This window comes from Mus caroli, chromosome X (assembly GCF_900094665.2).
Source record: "Mus caroli chromosome X, CAROLI_EIJ_v1.1, whole genome shotgun sequence".
NCBI lineage: Eukaryota > Metazoa > Chordata > Mammalia > Rodentia > Muridae > Mus > Mus caroli.
Window position 1 is genome coordinate 146,523,762 of NC_034589.1, and position 21,849 is coordinate 146,545,610.

General features: G+C 34.6%; 1 protein-coding gene across 6 annotated transcripts in view; it reads right to left on the bottom strand.

Moving 5' to 3' along the window:
- The window catches only part of Cnksr2 (connector enhancer of kinase suppressor of Ras 2), a 239,870-nt gene that overhangs the window by 165,702 nt on the left and 52,319 nt on the right, over positions 1 to 21,849 (bottom strand). For all 6 annotated transcript variants that reach the window (XM_021153093.2, XM_021153091.2, XM_021153094.2 and 3 more), the window contains exons 2-4: positions 18,573 to 18,736; positions 15,406 to 15,608; positions 12,522 to 12,609 (exon numbers count right to left, since the gene is read on the bottom strand). In XM_021153093.2, the coding sequence (XP_021008752.1) occupies positions 12,522 to 12,609; positions 15,406 to 15,608; positions 18,573 to 18,736 (455 nt within the window). The remainder of the gene's footprint in view (positions 1 to 12,521; positions 12,610 to 15,405; positions 15,609 to 18,572; positions 18,737 to 21,849) is intronic.

Genomic DNA, 21,849 nt, shown 5'->3' on the forward strand with positions numbered 1-21,849 from the left:
CCCCAAAAAAAAAAAAAAAAAGAATAAGCAGGCAGATTAAAGTTCTGAACCATGTCACACTTAAGTTACAGCCCTAACTTTGAATTTCCTCACTTATAAAATTGACTGAAGTGGAAACTTAACGGTTCTTTGGAAAGTTGGTTGGATGGTGTTTTACTGGGGCACACACATGAAGGAACGTTTCCTTAAAGTGGACACAGGTGTGAAAGGCTAAGGCAGACTTGTGAAGGAACATTTCCCTGAAGCAGACACAGGAGAGAGGATGTTCTGCTAAAGCAAGAACATGAAAGGATATGTGATGAAAGATTATTTGCTAATGACATGCATGTATTGGTCAGCCTTACACTGTGTAGTTGAGCTGCATTTGTCAGGATTCCATAGAGAGAAACGCACCAAAAAACTTCTGGTGGTGTGCTGCAGTTTGTTGCCATTTCCGAGGACTGGAGGATGGGGTGGGGTGATTAGATGCATGTGCTCAGGCAAGAGTTGTGCTGAGGCAAGGTATATGGAAGACCCGTGATGTCTGGAGGGTACAAATAGGACTCCATGGAGTGATGGAGACGGAGCTTAGCTTTCTGGTACAGCTAGCTGTGCAATGCTTGTGGGTCTGCCTCCCATCTTTGCTCATCTTCACTTCCCCTGAGAGAGGCACAGCTGAGAACTTTTCCTGATGTTCCTCTGGGTCCCTCCTGCTGACTCAAACCAAGGCTGAGGTCTGGCTGTCTCTCCTAGGTTATGTCACGCTGCTGTTGCTAAGCAGACTCTACCAAACAAGACTGTGTTTGCAAGTGCCACTGCCTGCTAATCTGTAAATTAAACTGCTAATTTCTAGACAACACAAATGGGAGTTGCTCCAAAAAATCTTTCTAAATAGGTCCACTTCCTTCATATCCTTTCTTTATTACAACCTCTGGTGGGTGGTGAGTTACAAGAAAGGTTAATTAAAGTGTTTAAGAACCATCATTAAAAATAAGATTTTTAAAAAGTTAAAGTTAAAATTGCCAGTAACCAAGTGTAAATGTGTATGTGTATAATCCTAGCATTTGGGAATTTGGTGAAGGAAAATTATGAATTTTAGGGCAACATGGGGTAGCTTCTTATAACACCATGATAACTTCAAAATAGAATAGAATAAATATTATAGCCTACATATTAAATTATATATAGTCCTTTCTTTGGCAATGATTGAAAACAAGAAAATCGGGAGGAATAGGATTTTCCCAGATGACAGGATATGAGGGAGAGTTTAAAAAGATATTAAAAAGTGCCCAGGAGAAAAAATCCATTCCTAGTAGAAAGCTGAGGGACTGTCCAGAAATGGAGCATTTATGTATGCAATTTAGGTGAAAAGAACCACAGCACGTACTGAATAGTCTTTGAGTTGAAAAGGGAAGTAGAAAACAGAAAGGCACTAAAAAGGAAATTAAAAGTTGTTATGTTGTTAACTCCTGAATAGCATCACAGTAGATTAATACATATGTAAATCAGAGCCAATACAGAGTTACCTATGCAAGATTCAGAACAAATAAAGATACTGTTATTGATATTTTGATCTCCCATACAGTTTCTTTCAAAACTCATATTGTATGCAGCATTGTTGAGGGACATTATATTTCATATTTAAGACAGATTTCCAAGTTTAATATGAGATCAAAATTGTTGCTTTTAAGCTGTAAAGTGATTCTAAGTGATACCAGGAGTGCACATATGGATTTGGAACGGGAAAAAGAAGTAGATTGGGCTATTATGAGAAAAAAATTCCATAACTCCAAATCAAGTATTTTCCCTGAGCCCTGGTCTTTTTCACAGGAATTCTTATCTTTTTCACTACCTCAGATCACTATGAAGGATGCTCATGTTGTTGCCGTTGTTTTTTAACTCGTCGCCTTAAAGGCACAAAGACTGAAAGGAAATGGAATAGGAATAAGCTACTGTAAAATATGTACTACCTCAAGACCCAGCTGCATAATTCCTGGGCATATACCCAAAAGATGTTCCACCATATATCAAAGACATGTGCTCTATTATGTTCACAACAGCCCTATTCGTAATAGCCAGAAGCTGGAAATAGCCAGATGTCTCTCAACCTAAGAATGGATACAGACAACATGGTATATCTACACAATGGAATACTATCCAGCTATTAAAAATGAAGACATCATGAACTTTGCAGGCAAATGAATGGAACTAGAAAATACCATCCTGAATGAGGTACTCAAGTCCTAGAAAGAAATATATAGCATGTACTCATAAATTGATATCAGCTATAATGTACAGGTAATTAATTATGTTACATGTTACAATCCATAGACCTAGAGAAGCTAAGTAACAAGGATGGCCTAATTCAGTCACTTGAAATCTTATTCAGAATGGAAAATAGAATAGACATTAAGGGAAGATGGAGGGAGGGAACTGGGGGAGGGGTTGGAGAAGGGAGAAGGAATGATCAAGTCAGGGGATGTCAGAGAGAATCAGTTGGGGGATGCATCTCTGGGACAAGCTAGAAATCTAGAGCAATGGTAACTCCCAGGAATCTATGAGGGTGACCCTAGTTAAGACTCCTAGCATTGGAGGATGTGGAACCTGAAAGTGGGCCATCTCTTGTAATCAGAAAAGACCTCAACGGAGGGATTGGGACACCAACCCAGCCACAAAATCGTAGATCCACAGTTTTTCCTGTCTACAAGATGAGCAGGGATAACGATGGAGCAGAAATAGAGGTAATAGCCAACCAATGACTGCCCCAGCTTTAGACCCATGCCATCCATTATAGGGAGCCCATCCCTAACCTTGTTAATGATATTCTGCTATACTTGTAGACAGGAACCTAGCATAACTGTCTTCTGAGAGGCTTTACCCAGCAACTGATGGAAACAGATTCAGATACCCACAGTCAAACATTAAGCTGAGCTTGGGGAATCGTACTGAAGAGAGGGAGGAAGGATAGAAAGAGCCAGAGGGGTCAAAGACACCACAAGAAAACTTACAGGATAAACTAACCTGGGCCCATAAGGTCTTACAGAGACTGAACCACCAAAAAGAGAGCATATGTGAGATGGACCTAGCTAGGTCCTAAGCACATATGTAACAGTTGTGCATCTCAGTCTTCATGTGGGACCCCTAACAATAGGATCACAGTCTGTCTCTCCCTCTGTTGCCTGTCTTTCGATCCCTTTCCCATAACTGGGCTGCCTTCTCTAGCCACAATAGGAGAAGTTGCACCTAGTACCATTGCAACTTGGTTTGCCAACACAAGTTGATATCCATGGGAGGCCTCCCCTTTTCTGTGGAGAAAGGGAGGATGGAAGGATGGGGTAGAGGGAGATGAGAGGGAGGAGAGAAGGAGGCAAGAAGATGAGAGGGAGATGAGAGGGAGAAGGAGGGCAAGAAGCAATCAGGATATAAAGTAAAAAAAGAAAAAAAACTGGTGCAGTTTAAACATTAAAGATAAAACACAAACAACTGAGAAATATTAAAAAAATGTATAAATCTTTTTCCATGAGTAAAATGCATTAAACCTGCTGAAGATTTTGTCATGCCCAGTTAGACTGACCAAGATCAATAGATAAAATCGTGAGTATAAGGAAAAGAAGGAAGAATGTGTACAACTAACATTGTATGCGCCCTAACCACCATATAAATGGAATGTAAAACTAGTATTTTCCCGTTAGTTCCCTTTCAGGTTTTGTTAGTATCAAAGTAGTTACTAAATCTAACTTAAATTTCTAGAACCTTCTTTTGGTGATTTTTTAAGAGAAAAGGTATGTATTTTTTCAGCAAACCTTTATGTGCCATGTACTAGCTATGTTGGGGCCTTTTACTTTCATTAGGTCTGACATAGAAAACCCTTTTAAAAATGTATTGGTATTACTTTTGGCTTGAAATTTTAGAAAGAGTAACCACCATATGTTACAAATGGTAGCACACAGGGGAATATCTTCTGAGGCTTATTTTATTCTCCATGAGGGTCACGATCCATTGACATACTTTTCTACATCTGTTCACTTATGCCTAACATTCTGCATCTGTTTCTTTACACATAACATAAGCATAATGTTTAAAGATACTTCTTATGACTTTGGGAAAAATTTAAAAGCTTTAAATAGGTGAATTATATAATATGTAACAAATCAGTTTAGGGGTTGAATGAAAATGGAAGTACAAAAACAATAAGCAAGGAAATATTTTGAGAAAATGACACAATATTTCATAAACTATATAACTTAATATTTGTGCTTTGTAGTAAACTTAAATGTGGGTATACAATCAAATGTCCATCATCAGAAGAATAAATGTATTAGTGAATATGAACAGAGCACAATATTATATTCAGTGAAATGAACTACAAGTCAAATAAAAATTTAGGAATATATCAAGTAAAAAAACGTGAGATACTTAGTGATAATATTTTCCTAAAGCTTAAAGATAAGAATCATTAAATGCCTTTAGTGAAGAATTATATATGATTATTTAAAGACAAAAGTTCGATATGACAAAACCCATGAAAGAGGGTAGGCATACAAGATGCAGAAATAGCTCAATAATTAAAATGCTATTAGTTAGCACTCCAACTATTAAATTTACAAGATAGATTTATGTATATTTATTGTTATGTCTATAGCAAACATGTTACATATACTCTTCTGTATATATGGAATATTGCACAACACTATAATACAAAACTTAACTATAATATATTAAATAACGGTAATGTCTGAGAACTAGTACACTATCATTTCCCCCCTCTAAGAGAATCTAACTAGTGCAGTATAAACCATCTATCTTTTTTGGTACAGATAATACTACAATCTGCACCTTTAAAAGTCTTTTGGCATGGTGACTTTGAGAAATTCCTAGCATGCAAAATTTATTTACTCATCCTCTCATCCAAAGCCTTAGAAAATATGCAGCACAAGGGCTGGACCTAGGGCCCCCAGCACATTTGTAGCAGATGTGTAGCTTGGTCTTCATGCGGGTCCCCCAACACCTGGAGCAGGGGGTCATCCTGAATCTGTTGCCTGCCTGTGGACTCTGTTCCCCAACTGGGCTGGCCTCAATGGGAGAGGATGTGCCTAGTTCTGAGTGAAGTGATACCCATGGGAGAACTTCCCCCTCCTCAGAGGTAAAGGGGAGGGGTGAGGGTGAGGCCTTATGAGGGAGGACTGGGAGGAGAGAGACAGGCCGCAATTAGGATGCAAAGTGAATGAATACATTAAGAAAATATGAAAAAAGGAAAATATGCAGCTCTTAATGATCAAAGATAATGAAACTTTCTTATGCCTGTGTACTTCTATCTATTCTAACATTCTCATTACACATAAGCCTTTGAAAGATACAATTGTACATATATTTAGCATACTATCAACTTTGAAAATTCCACTTTTATATCTGCATCCAGATAAAATCTTCAAGTTATTTTACTACTATCTCTAATACTTCTATTATCTGATTTTTGATCAGATAATATTATCAGACTTTTGATTATGATAAACAGAAAAGATATAAATAATGCTTCTTAATAATTAAAGCTGCTGGAGAAAATTTAAAGGAAAAATATTACATGAAATGAATTAAATTATTAGTTTAAATAGAAAGGAAAAATAGAACCAAATTTCATACCATCTGAGTATGCAAAGCTAGTATAATTCATATTGCTTAAAAATTATATATAAAGCTTGCCCTGGTTTTTGGTCTGAAATGCCCCAGTTTCTATACCAAGAGCTCCAATTCAATTTTCAGGTCACCTAGAATGTCTGATTCATGAAGGCTTAAACACTAACCCTGAGCATGCAGCAGAAGTATTTAAAGCTGTGACTGAAATGACTATGAGAGTACTCTGGCATGAACTAAAGAATATACTCTGCCTATTCAAGCACAACTTAGATGGCCATTTTATATCTCTCCATGTATGTAATGAAAGTTTGATTTTTACTATCACCTTTAAAACACACATTTTATATGACTATTATAAATGTACCACTAAAATTAATGTGTGTGTTCAAATCTAGGTGATTTATAAATGTATGAGTGGCAAGTTCTTATATGACAAACATTAATTTCTGCATTACATTTTAAGTGTGGATGTTTTAAGAAATATTCCAGAATACTAAGTATGTATATGTACATTAAAATATAAAGATGTCCTAAACTAAACCAAATTATTTTTAATTCTTTTTTCAAGACAGAGTCTTACTACATAGCTGTGGCTATACTGGAACTCACTATGTGGACAAGGCTGGCCTCAAACTCACACCTATCCACCTGCTTCTGGTGGCACTAAAGGCATGTGACACTATGCCTGGCTTCCAATTTATTTTTTTAAATCACTCATTTTAGAAAATTTAAAAATTTTTCACAACTATTCAACAGCAAAATTAAGCAGACTACCAGTCTTTTGAACTTTAAAAATTTTCTAGGGGGCTGGTGAGATGGCTCAGTGGGTAAGAGCACCCGACTGCTCTTCCGAAGGTCCAGAGTTCAAATCCCAGCAACCACATGGTGGCTCACAACCATCCGCAACGAGATCTGGCGCCCTCTTCTGGAGTGTCTGAAGACAGCTACAATGTACTTACATATAATAAATAAAATCTTAAAAAAAAAAAAAAAGAAAATTTAAAAATTTTTCACAACTATTCAACAGCAAAATTAAGCAGAGTACCAGTCTTTTGAACTTCTGATGAAGCAAGAAACTAGCTCAGTTTAAGTGTTTTCAGTCTCTTTTGCTATATAATCCTAATAGCCATTTATTAAGTTGCTGTGAAATGTTCAAATGTTCACATAAAGCTCTGTAATAATCTAACAAGATAGTTAATGATACAGTTTTACAGATAAATAACATCGAAGATCTGAGGTAATTTATCCAAGTGTATATACCATTCTTCAAAAGCATATTTAGGACAATTAAGCTCAGATGTTCTTTCATGTCTAATCCTACCACAGTATTTTATTATAAAATATGAGAGGTAAGTTATAGAAAGTCTTCATGAAAAATATAAAGGTGGTGATTTCATGTACATGGAATATGATTAAGTAGACTATGACAGATATTGCTAATAATTTTACAGGCATTTTTCCCTTAATAAATCATTGATATAATTTTTAAAATCAATTCTTAAGTACAATTTTTACAAAGTTCTTTAAGTGTTTAAAAATGGATGCTCTAAAAATGTAAACCACAAATTATAATTCACTGCCATAAAAGTTATAATCTTCTCACAAGCTTGAGTAAAATCCTCAAACTAAATAGATAAAAGTAGTTAAATACCAATAGGAGTATTTAAAAAGATGTATACTTGACATGTTTGTTTATAATTTTACTTTCAAAATCATAATTGTATAATAGTAAATATAAATTTTTAGTTTCAATTTTATATAAAAGCTATTGTAAGTTAACAAAATGTCTACAAAGCACAAATACGTAATTTAAGTGAGACTGCTTGCCAAAATAAAAACATTCTTCAATGTGACTATTTAAAGGGTATCAACAAAATAATACCCTTTTCTTTTCTTAAATATGTATTGATAATGAAGTGAATAACTATGCAAAAAAAATCAGAAAACAATTCCAAGTAAAATCATATTGCCAGGAATTGAATTTTTAAAGAAAGTTTTCACTCCAAATTTAACAACTGAAAATGATTTTATGTGTTTTACAACACTTGAAATTATTCTCTCAGCATATAAATCAAATATAACAGTAAATGTTTGCTAAGAAAACTAAAAACACGAATGGGAGAAAAATACTTGTAAATTTATGATTTTAACTCCAATTCTGTTATCTGTCTCTTGTCCAACCTCCTTTTAGACTCCTCTTGTTCTTCACTGGACACTGAGGTCCATGGTAAAATCTCATCTATTTGATCCTTCTGTTAACTTCGAGCTAGATATTATGATTACAATTGTAGCAGCCATGACATGAATCATCCAGTATGGAATGATTTAACAGAGCTAGCTGGGTTACATTCCCCTGACAAACTGCTTTCATCCTTGTCCCTTGTTCCAAGTATTTTCAACCTCATCAAAGCGTTACCTTTCAAAATGACACTTCTGTGCTCATTTCTTAATTAGTGACAATCTCAGTTTTTGTGTCTCATGAAGGGAATATTAAAATGGTACAGTAGAATTATTTTAGGTTATGCTGATACCCACGAAGACAGGCATCATGGCAATTATTTCAATTCTGACAAGAAGTGCGTGGGTACCTGTCTCATTTTTCGGATTCAGTTGCTGACAGGGCTCTGAAAGAAGCTTTAGTTCTTACAGTTAAGATTTTTTAAAACAAGTTCCCCCATTTTCTTGAGTGTTTTAATAACAAATTTCATGATGGGGAAAATACCTTTAAAAGCTTCAAACATCCCAACTCGACTAAACACAGAATATGTAAAAAGTGACATAGACTATATTAGAGTAAGTAAATATTCCAAATGGAGATTTCCAAAAGAAGAAATTTGCAGTGCCTTTTCTCCCTAATTTTAATATTATTGGAAATAGAAGTGTTCAATATCAATAAGAATTTTCCACTAGTACCACCCTTTTGTGTTAAAGTGAGAAAAGCCATTTGTGACAGTTTATTTTTAGATATTGACCATCTCATCTTGCTGCAAAGGGAATAAAAATAATTAAAGTTGAGTGAAAAACAATTTTAAGCACAGCATATTTCAAAGCATAAAACTGTTCAGATGAGATTTCTTGAAAGCCTGGTAATAAATGCATGCCCTAGATATTTTTAAAGTCCATACCTTACTTAGTCAAATTTGCCTTTTTTAAGTGGCAGCAAAAGTTTAATATTTATGTATCCCATATTACTCCAAATAAAATTTTGATTAATATAAACACATACACATACACGCATATATATAATAGAAAATTAGACAATGTGTTAGATGTTAACTATATGAAATTTATTTTAAAATGTAACTTCAGTGTTTGTTTATGATAGGTTCCTTTTTCAAATATTCCTTCTTTGCTGATAGCTTAAATTCACTTTTGGAATTTGTAAAATATAGAAAAGTAAGGTCTGCACATAGATTCACTACCAAGAAACAAACAATTAAGTATTTTATTTCATGATTTTATCTATCAGTCCACATTCCTATTGGTACTGTGGGCAACAATAGAATACAGAGCTCAAAAAACATTAGATAGTATCACTTACAGTAGAAAAACAATATAGCATTTCAAAGATAATTTTTGTCTACTAATATATAATTTTTCTCTAAAACAGTGGTTCTTAACCTTCCTAATGCTGTGACCAACTAATACCGTTCCTCATGTTGTGGTGACTCCAACCATAAGATTATTTTGTTACTACTTTATAATTGTAATTTTGCAGCTATTAAGGATTATAATGTAAATATCTGATATGAAAGATACATTTTGTTAGCATTAGGAATCTGCTTGGTGTTTCAGAAAAGTGTTTATGCTAGCCTGGAATATGGTTACGAGGGTAAAATAATCATTTACTTTTCCTTTTTATAGCAATAAGGACTGAAGAAGTGTCATATTCAAACACAACAAGTGCTCTATCACTGACCTATGTCATCAATCCCAACAAGCTTATTGTAACTAATGAAGAGAAATTTAAAGTGATGGAAGTCTTTGAGTTGTTGTTGTTGTTGTTTTTTGAGTTTGGAGAAGAAAATTCTTATTTTCTTGCTGAAATCAGGGTAAAATTACATAGTCAGAAACCTGACTGCACATTTCTGCTTATGTCAGAGATTTCCATTTCTAACACAGAAACTATGTCTAAGTAAGTCTTTTAATATGAATAACAGGAACAGAATGGAAACATTCTCACAGGAGAGTTAACAAAAATGAGTAATGCTAATTTCCCTTTTGATTTTTCATTATCAAAATACAAATGAGCATAAGCTGGCCATAGAGATTAATTCTGCTCAGTCAATTTATTTTTAACAAATAGTATATATCAAATAAGAAAGACACTATTTCTATATTCAAGGACTTGATCGTGTAATGAAACTAAGATAATTGTTGTTCACAGAAGGCTTTAACTGCCCCAGAAGCTATGTGAAATGCTATGCATAGGAAGATGAGAAACTCTACATCTGCTCATGCAACAGTGACTATGCATCAGAAAGGGGACAAGAGAGAATAATATAATTAACTAGTCTAATAGTGTACAGAAAAAAGGAAAACAACAAATATGTGGGAAACTAGAAGACCAAGAGCAAGGTGTTGCATTTCATTTTAACTATATCAGGAACAAAATTACAATAAAGATTCAATATACAGAGAAGACACAAACACTTGTAGGAAATCAGAAAAACTTCATAAATGAAGTAGCATTTCTCAAATACCTTGAAGGATAGGGTATGATTTTAATAAGGCAGAGATGAAAGATATAAAAAGGGCATATTGTGCAGAGGTATCATAAGACAAATGGCTAGTGATAGTTTCTCTATGTGAGTTAGAGGACAGCTAATACACATGGGAGTTCTTGAAGATCAAAAGGAACTTATGCTGGAACATCATGTTAGCTCCTTTGAAACTCAAAAAAGGAAGTTAGCAATTCATTTGAAAATAAAAAAAATTGGCTTACATTTGTAATAACTAATTCAATGGTGATCAATTCTGCACTTATAGAAAGCCTAAAACTAGATGTCATATCGTTATTTGTTAATATGAGTTTGCATTTGATGTTTCCTTTAAGGAATTACAGAGCTAAGTACAAATTGGGGCAAGAAAATAACCAAGAACAAAAGATCTTGTTCTAAAATAAAGATGACACATCAAACAGGACATGTGATGGGAAAATGAGAATCAGGTAAAAGTAGTTGTGACAAATGTCAAGAGTTACTGAGTTTTAAAATACAGAAGTAGGTAACGTGGAAGCAAAATGTCCTAAGAGGGCACACCATTAACCTTTAAACAAAGTATATATGGTGGGTGGAGGGTACAGAAAGTCCTTCTGTGTTCTTAGTACGTCTGGAGTTATTTCAGTAATTTTATGTTTGGTCAAGACAGAATGTACTTAAAGTTCAGCCTATAAATTAATCTCTTCTCTAGTCTACTTAATATTTCCTGACTTCTCAGTAGCAAAGCTTAAACCCATCACTACCTTATAAAGAGATGTTTAAAGAGTTGTTGAGCAAAACAACTAAGCTGCTGAAATTTTCTATTGAGAATACCAACAGGTCTTTGAGGTCAACATGAGAATGAGTATGCTTTAGATAAAGTATGATGAGGAGTCACACTATAACTGACTAGGCCATAAGTGAAAATATTAAGAACTTAAATTGTAGCCGGGCGTGGTGGCACATGCCTTTAATCCCAGCACTCGGGAGGCAGAAGCAGACGGATTTCTGAGTTCGAGGCCAGCCTGGTCTACAAAGTGAGTTCCAGGACAGCCAGAGCTACACAGAGAAACCCTGTCTCAAAACACCAAAAAAAAAAAAAAAAAAAAAAAAGAACTTAAATTGTGAGATATATGATGCAAAAATATCTACATGATAGAACAATAGTATATGAAGTTAATAACTGCATTAATAAAATGTCCTATTTCTTTGAGGAATTATAAACAATATAACAACCTGAGAGCTATGGGAGATAATCATGGACAGGTGTCACAAAGATACATTAGATCACAATTTTTTTAGTTTATCCAATAATTTTTGCATCATTATACATTGTCCCCTTTCCTTACACTTAAATCATTGGATAATGGTACCCCGAAAAAGACGCAGTGGCAATAGGATGTCATCAGACTTATGGAGAGTTGTAGCTATACAAACATCAGACATACTTTATTTGATTCAAATACTTTTCTGTTGATCTACTAGTAAATTTGTTCAGTATCTGTCATTTCTCATTGTTTTATAAAAGAATTGATTTAAACATTTATACTAGTTGTTACACTCCTGAAGGCACTTGATTTTGGTATCTCTAGCTTAGTTTTCAGTGAAAAATAGCTCAGGCAATTGGGTTATTATAAAAAACTGTCAGATATATTTATTTGTTTATTTGTACACACAAAGTGAAACTATTAATATCAGAGCAAAAATCTGAAATTGTTATCTGAAGTGAGTGATGTAATTTTGTGAAAGTGATATCAGTTTAGAAATCCCATTGACCATGAGACTGATAAACATAGCATAAAAATAATGAAGCTAAGCATGCCAATTCATTTTTATAACTTTTATTAGTAAAACTTATGATACATTCATACTTTAACAATAAATTATTTGCTTTTAAAGAACCATTTGCTAGGGGCTGGAGAAAAGGATCAGTGGTTAAGGACATGAGCTGCTCTAACAGAGGACTAGGGTTCAATTCCCAGCACCCACAAACATCTATAACTCTAGTTTTAGACGGGATCCAACCTTCTTCAGGCCTCTAGAGGCATCAAGCATGCACATGGTGCACAAATATACACACAGGCAAAACATTCATACATGTAGCAATAAAATAAAAATGAAGGTTAAAGAAATTGAAGAACCATTGGCCCATTTTTGAAATATAAAATAGCTAGTAATTTAACAAAAGAAAATCTTGTCAGTTAATACCTGTTGCACAATTGTTGTTAATTCCAAGCAGAGCTGTATGACGTTATTTCTTGTGACTGAATAGTCTGTCACAGCAGCAAATGGTGACCTATAAAAGGAAAAGTAAGGCTGTGATTAGTAAGAACAGCTTTTGAAAATCACCAAAATAAAATAGCATAACATACTATTTTGAACAATAATGAAATGAATTGTTCTTAAGCTTACATCTTGATAAAACACAATATTTGGGATGCATTTAAATAAAATGAATGAAATTAAAATTAATTAAATTTTAGAAATATAATATTTTCTTTCTATAAAATTTCTGTTTGTAAATTTCTTTACAGTTCTTTGATACATTTTTCAAGGACTAACTACATTGAATAAAAAACAGCAAAAAAGAAAAGCAGTATTTTATTATTTACTTTCCAAAGAAAGTTAATATCTTATATATATTTACTTGAAATACTCATAATTAAAGGCCATCAATATTAATAAACCAATGGTTTACTAAATGTAAATTACTATCCTAATTGTGGTATACATACTAATTTAATATTCACAGTAACTCTTATAAAAGAAGAAAAATGAAGGCAGGTAAATGTTTAGTGACTTGTCTAGGTCACAGACTGAGTGAGTGGAGAAGCCAGTGTTCACACCCAGATGTCTAAGTCCAGAGTCCACAGTCACAAAGACCCTGATTTCATAATCTACCACAAACTTTATTCTACCTAATATCTCAGCAACATATACCCATAACTATCCTTTTTCCTTCAAATTCTTTGTTCCTTTGCTCCACGGCACTACATTCATATAAATTTCTTCTATGCTGCTTACACTTCCATATTTTTTCATGAGCTAAACTTTCATTTTTGTTTTTTGAGACAGAGTTTCTCTGTATAACCCTGGCTGTCCTGGAACTTTATTTGTAGACCAGGCTGGCCTCCATCTCAGAGATCCACCTGCCTCTGCCTCCCAAGTGCTGGGATCAAAGGCGTGCGCCACCACTGCCTGGCATGAGCTGAACTTCTGTCCATTTTTTAATTGTTGTTGATCCACAGGGATCATCTCTTATTCCATAGCTCTCCATTCCCTTAAAAATCTCTCTACGAAATAGAAAGTGTAGTCTGAATAACCATGGTATCAGTGAGGAAAGTAGAAGAAACATCCTTGCTGTCTTGAACTACCTATCATGTAAAGAACAGTTAATAAGAACTAGTTCATAATTAAAGTCATATAGCATGTTATGAAGTTGTAAGTATTTTGAAAAATCAAGTGGGAAAATGACAATATATTCTAATATTTTCCTTCCATCTCCTATTCAATAGTGGGTTTGCCTATTTTGATTATTCACTGGGTCAGCCAAGTCAGACAGTCTTATTGATCACAAGTATCTGTAGAGAGAACATCTTGTGTATTGTATGGAAGCATTACCTGTCAATTAAAAAGCCTATGGCATATGGCTTAGGCAGGAAATAGAAGGTGGGACATTGGAGGAGAAAGAATTCTGGGAGAGACGGAGGAGGAGAGATGAAGAGAGGAATGCATGGTGCCTGAGCATACATAACCAGTCACGTGGCAGAATGTAGGCTAGGATAAATGGGATATTTTAAGTTATACCTGGTCAGACAAGAGCCTAGCTATATGGCCAAGGTTTTTGTAAATATATATTCAGTCTGTATCTTATTTCTGAGAGCATGGGGCTGGGAGGAAGTTGATGGCTCTTCAGCTCTTACTTGTCCCTATGCAGTATTTATATACTCAAACAACTTAAACATTATTCTATTCTTATCATTGCTTCGCTAATTAAAATATTATAACAGTTTGTATTTTAAAATAACTTGGTAGGTTAGCCAATGTCAAGTAGTTATTTCCAAACACATATACATTGAGCAACATTAAATGAACTCATAGTTTTATGTGTGTGCATGTGTGATTAACAATAATTAAAGAACTCATAAAGTTGAGAAGGGCATGGAAAGAGTTGGAGGAAGTGTGTGGGGTAGAACTTATATAAGTACAGCTTCAATATATGAAATTCTCAAAAAGATTAAAAATGCAATTACTTTAAACAACTGATCAATGTAGTTGACATAGGTATAATTAGAACTTTATGTTATAGTATATTAAAATATATTTTATTTATTTATTTTGTCTCAAAAACTAAAATGAAACAAACAAATAAATGTATAAAACCTTTCTTTTATATAAAGGATCTCATTTTTTAAAAGGCCGATTTGTATCTTTTTAATGTTCCTTGGAGGAGACATTTTGGCAAGACTGTAAATTATCAGAAATTCTTAAGAATTATTCAACCACAACACAGGGCAATACCATGAGCTAAGAAAGCAGAGCACTCATTTAGTTTCTTTTTAATTGTGATCCAATTTCATGGTAATATTCAACCAAATAAAAAGGTGTTATGCTTACATTTCATATTATAATTCTTATGCTATGTCATACACAAGACAAATGTACAAAACCAGGGTAGGGAAATTATCTACACATGCTAAAAAATGTAGTAGCTTCTACTTACTCCTTACTTATTAAATAAGATCATTAACACAGGAAGAAAGTAATTCAGGAGAAATCGTTCATTTTGTTCTAACAGGCCATGAGTAACTTTGCTTATAAACCAGCAAAAGTATTTAGTGTTTGACAGCGATAAATTAGTGATTGTATATTTATCTTGATATAAAATTTCATAAAACATTCATATCTACATGCTGTTGACCCAAAACTATTGTGAATCATAATCAAATGTTATCATGGCTTATTAATAAAGTAAAAATTTATTATTTTTGCTTTTCTATTTGCCTAATATTTTTACAAGAAAATATAAAATAATGCTATTGTACAAACCGATGTATATGGGGTTACTTATGAATCATGGAGAAGAGTGTACCTGTCCAACCAAGCAAGAAGACTCTTGGCTGCTCCAATCAGATCCACAACTGAGGTCAAAAAGTCATTTGGTAATTTTCGGCTGGTCCTCCCATCATAATGGCCGCTCCTTCTCCTTCCTGTTATGAAGTTTTGTAGATTTTTGGCAGATGCATTCAACTTGTGAGAAAGTGTTTTTAGATTTTCTGTTTCTAAGCCATAATTCTGAATAATAAAAGAGAAAAATACATCTAACATCAATATTTCCTTTATTTATTAAAAGCTTTTCATCATCCTATGTGATGGCAGTGGGACAATGTTAAAAATTACAAACGAATAAGATAGATTCCTGATTTAGTGGAGCCTATATTCAAATGCCTGATGCTGGTGGATTATAATAAAGATGTGCTAGCTAGTTTTTTTCCAATGTCTTGTGTTTAATACAGTGTTTGATCCAATTTATAATTTTTATTCTTCTCTCATATATTACATCGCAATCATAGCCTCCTCTCCCTCCCTCCACAGCTCCCAGTTACTCTACACCCACCCCATCCACCTCCACTCTCCCCAAGATCCACTTCTCTTCCGTTTCCCTTTAGAAAACAGCAGGCTTCTCAGTGATATCAGCTGAACACTGCATAACAAGATGTAATAAAACAAGGCCCAAAGCTTCCTATCAGTGATGGATGAGGTAACCCAATAGGAAGAAAAGGGTCCCAAAAGCAGGCAAAAAAATCAGAGATACCCTCTCTCCCACGGTTAGGAGCTAGTTTTTATGTCAACTTGACACAAGTTTGTCATCTGAGAGGAGTAAACATCAATTGAGAAAATGCTTCCATAAGACCTGGATATATGCAGGGAAGTGTGTAAGACATTTCATTAATTAGTGATCTATATGGAAAATCCTAGCCCATTGTAAGTGGTGCTATCCCTTTGCCAGTGGTCCTGGGTTCTGTTAGAAAGTAGTCTAAGTAAGCCAGTGAAGAACAAACTAGTAAACAAGACTCCTTCATGGCCTCTGCAGTAGCTCCTTTCCAGGTTTCTGCCTTGTTTGAGTTTCTGCCCTGAATTCTTTCAATGAAAGACCGTGATATGGAAACAAAAACAAAATAATAACCCTGTCCTTCCTAAGTTACTTTTAGTCAGTGTTTCATCACAGCAATGGAAATCCTAACCAAGATAGGTGTTACTGAAAGGATTTCTTTAAGAAAATATAAGCTTGTTCATGAGTCATTCTTAATTTCTTTCTTTGTTCTATTTTATTACCTCTTTGTTCATATATTTGGCTACTAACATGGGCAAGGAACAAGTCATAATTTAGAACTAACACAACACAGTCTAGTCTTAATGGATTAGAACTACATTCATGCAAGTCTTCTATTTTAATTATTTGCATGTGAAATGTTATGGATGAAAGAAATGAAGGAAATCAAGTTGGCTATAGCCATATTAGTGGCAAATTCTCATCTAATGAAAAATTCAACATTATTTCAATTTGAATGTACAAAATTCCATATGTCTCAGGCCACTACAAGGAGGCAGAGTTACTGAGTGTACTGGCTAGTTTTGTGTCAACTTGACACAGCTGGAGTTATCACAGAGAAAGGAGCTTCAGTTGAGGAAATGCCTCCATGAGATCCAACTGTAAGGCATTTCCTCAATTAGTGATCAAGGGGGAAAGGCCCCTTGTGGGTGGGACCATCTCTGGGCTGGTAGTCTTGGGTTCTATAAGAGAGCAGGCTGAGCAAGCCAGGGGAAGCAAGCCAGTAAAGAACATCCGTCCATGGCCTCTGCATCAGCTCCTGCTTTCTGACCTGCTTGAGTTCCAGTCCTGANTTCCTTTGGTGATGAACAGCAGTACGGATGTGTAAGCCGAATAAACCCTTTCCTCCCCAACTTGTTTCTTGGTCATGATGTTTGTGCAGGAATAGAAACCCTGACTAAGACACTGAGCTTTAAGCAAACTATGGCTACAGTATAATGATTTGTTGACAAGTTATCTGTAACTAGTTTGAGATAATATTCAAATTCTGGTTATAAAATTACATACATTGTCTTTATATCGGTATAATTGGAAGAATTTAAAACCATTCCAGTTAGTTTTACCTTAGTTAATCTGGAAAAAAATCTATAGCTATATCTAATATCAGAATGTCTACCACATTACCATAAGCTTAGAGAAAGCTTAGTTTGATATTGATTTTTCTTGTTTTATTATGCATTGTTCATTAACTAAAGAAAGTGACCATATAGTGTACTGTAGTTTATTTTTACTGATTATGTGTGGAAATAAAATCTAAATAATTTTGTTTAAATTTCTTAAAAACAAGATTACTTAATATTTCAAATGTTATAAGCAGTGGATTTAACAAGTGACTACATATAATTGTGTATGAAAAGCACCACAATTAAAACTTCCCTTAGCCAAAAGCTGGCTCTGTCCACTCCTGGCATTGGATGAGCTAGCCAACGCAGGGCTACAAAGCTTGTGTTGGGGTGGTGTGGGAGAGCTGGTGAGCTGAGCAACTCAGATACCTCCCAGGCCCACACCCAGGGGTAGAAGTTAGCCCACCTCAACATCTACCCCATCTATGAACTGCTGGACCATGTGAAGGTGCTGTTCCTAAAGATCCAAAGCTGCAGGATCTCCATGACCCAGGGCAACAACAGCATATCGTAGAGGAGTCCCGGTGAGGATCCAGTATTGATAGTGTAACAGAAGCCCGAGGCTGTGAACCAGATCAATGACTCATTGCAATAAACATTTGCAAGCAAAAAGTGTGGACACACTGTGATATACTACAGCTTCCACAGTGAGATTTGTTTCTCTTAGGCAGAGGTTGTAAGGGTGGGTGGAGGGCAGGTATAAGGGAATTATGAGATGAGGGGGGTTGGTGTGTATGATGTAAAATTCACAAAGAAACAATGAAAAGTTTTAACAAACCCCTTAGTTAAGCTCTAACTTGCTTTTCACATGGTGAAATGTAATATTACTATCTGTCTTTTAAGCCTCTTTCTCATTTAGCATGAATGTAATAAATTTATAGAAGTATACAAACAATATACTTAGTTAAAAATGATAATTTCTCCACCTATATCTAGTTTATAAAAGAGAAGGAAAAAGAAAACTAAGTGGCCAGTGGAAGAGGGCCATTAAATCTCTCCTTTTCTGTCAGTTTCAGTCCTTACCAGTGCACACAAAAGGTCAACTGCCTCCAAGATCAGCTCCTGATGGCCAATACGGCTGACTCCCAGATCTTCTAGCTCCTGATGTGTAATGCGTAGCAGCTGGTCTCCACTGATCTTCTCTCTCTCAAAGTTCTTAATATACTGCTGCAAACAGTCATCAAGACCTACAAAATAAAATTAGAAGGAACAGAATAGAAATAAACCAATCAATGAACAGATGGAAAACAAGCAATAACTTCTCCTATGCCACAACCTGATTCCATTTGGACTTTTCAATCTGCATGTGGGCTATAGATATATTTTCATTGTTAGGTTCCCATTTTTATTTAATCTCTCCTGGTAATTTCTGAAAACATTTATCTATTTTCTAAGTTTTGCTTTCAGACAAATATTGAGAATAATGAATATAAACAGCTACTCCTACTTTCAGAGTTATGTACATCAAACATTTACTTTACAACCATTTCAGAGGGAGAGGGCTCCTTTATTCTACATAAGTGTAATGAATCTGTCTTCCTAGACTCTGGACTTCTGTCTTCTATCACTATAGCACTACTTCAATAATTTCAAAACTAAATAGTCTGTTTCAGCCTATTTCTATTCATGGGTTCCTTTTATATTTAAAATTCCACTATCTTAAAGATTTAAGAAAACCTTTGATTTCCTTCATCTTATGTTTTGTGCCATCCTTTTAAAGCCTAAGTGTTTTTCTTCTTTTTTAAGGTGCAATGAATTCCCTATTTCATTATCATTTGGATTTAACTCAACTTCAGACGTATATAATCACACTGAATTTCATTTTCTTAAAAAATGTTTTTTTCAAATTACCCATGGCAATTAATAAGTGGCTGTTCAGGCTACAGACTGTGCTAGGTTCAATCATCTATGAAGGAGACTGGCACAGATGACTAATTGGAATAATATGATTTGGTCTCTAGAATTTTAGGGGAGGATTATCAAGACAATGAAACAATTATTACAAACTAGATGGTATTGGTTATATCAAAAAGGGAAATACTATTCCACAACAGGTTACATTTTAGCAAATATATGAGTGAGTAAAAATAATAAGCAAGAAGAGAAAAAAAGAGAGATGGTTAAGTCATGTATACTGAAACAAACAAGTCCTATAAGGAAGATACATAGCCCCAAGTGGAAAAAATGTTAGTCCTAAAAGCAGTCTGGTTCCTGACAACATTTAATTATCTTTGTTTTGCTGCATCAAGTGAAATAATTTTACCCCTCACCAATATGCATATAGCAGTGGAGAAAGAAAGAAAAATACTATTGGAAAACCACAAACTAACTCATTATTTAAAGAAAGTTTGACTTATATTAAGAGAATAGCTCATGTTGCTTATGGTTTCTCCTTATGGGTGTTGTTTTCATGGTGGTGAAATAAGACAGCATTGAATGAGCTGAGGCATCTTCAAAGCAGAATATAAGAGAAGAGAGCAGAAAGTGGATACCTGGAAAAAACGGGGCTGTTTGGTTTTCTTTTGTTAAGATGTTGATGCTTGAAAATATATGTTGAAAAGATTTATTCATCTCTAGTGAAACAGAGGGAATAAACAAAAGAGAAATAGAGGAAATAAGGAGACGGTAGGGGCAAATGCAGGTAGAATATGAGTGTAAGAAAGTGAGAGACTCCTAACTATTTAAAGACTACTGTACCAATGTATATGAAGGGTCTTTGGAAATTTTCAAAGTAAAAAGAAATCATGTACACTGGTACTATTCATTACAAATGTATGTTAAGTGCCTTAAGATTCTATACTAAATGTGTGATAGTGTCACAAAGAAAAACATGACTTTTTGATGGCCTAGTCGGCCATCACTGGGAAGAGAGGCCCCTTGGTATTGCAAACTTTATATGCCCCAGTACAGGGGAACGCCAGGGCCAGGAAGCTGGAGTGGGTGGGTTGGGGAGCAAGGTGGGGGAGGGTATAGGGGACTTTCGGGATAGCATTTAAAATGTAAATGAAGAAAATATCTAATAAAAAATTAAAAAAAAGAAAAACAGGATTTTTATTTTGAAAATGAAAATGTTCATGTCATCAACAGAGGGAAGATGAGGAAACTATGAGTCACACACATCCCTGAAGGCTAGTGATAGAAAGGTAACTACAACAGTTCTTAGGAAATGTATTTCTTTAAAGGCTGAGATGGGTATGAAAAATGATTATTATATTTTGATGTATTAAGAAAATTAGTGAAGGAAGCAAAAATATAAATGGGTAGAATGTTCTGGGAAAAATAACATGAGGTCAAAGGTATAATGCACCCGATACCAGAAAGATAGCTACAGAAAACTGCATTATAATGAGAACAAAAAAAATAGTTCAAAAAGAACAAAGTAGTTAGGAAAGACAAGTAATAACTCTAACACAGCATCCCGTTCATACAAGGAATGAAACTACCCTGTATTTGACAATTAAATCATCCGTGATTTTAGACAAACGTGTATTAAAACAATAACAAAAAGAAGCCAGACAGTGAGGAGGGATGAGTAGTAACTTAGAAATTAAAAGGCAAAGAGAATATTCTTCTAGGAGATGATATGGTATTGGTGAGAATGGAGAATAGATAGGGAAGTATCAAATAAGGTCAGGTTCTATTGTTATATCAGTTTTAAAGTTTAAGAAGTTAAAAAGATCAAGGGGAGGGGAAAATGGGGGCAAGACTGTGTGAGGGAAGACTTAGAGGTTGGGCAGTAATGGGGATGTAGAGTGGATAAATAAATGAATGGGGAAAAAAGGAGCAAGATTAAGTAACTCCCTAACTATACACAGTAAGTAACTGACCAGAAAAATCAGGATGAAAAACGGGTCCCAGAGAATTTGAGGTTGGATCTGTTCTGACTCCATTGGACTATATCAGACTATAGAAGATTAAAAACAAAAACAAAACAAAAATACAAAAAAAAAATTCCACCAATAAATTGGATTACCTTCTTGTAAAAGGACAGCATAACGAGGAGAGAAACTATAGTTATTTATATGAGATAAGATAACATTCACTAACAGAACCATACTTTTTCACGCAGGTAAAAAACAATGCTAGTTAAAACTATCGAAGCTTCATTTCTGGGTCTTCAATTCAATTCATCTGGAATAACAAAAAACCTAGGATAGCAAAAACTCTTCTCAAGGATAAAAGAACCTCTGATGGAATCACCGTGCCTGACCTAAAGCTTTACTACAGAGCAATTGTGATAAAAACTGCATGGTACTGGTATAGTGACAGACAAGTAGACCAATGGAATAGAATTGAAGAC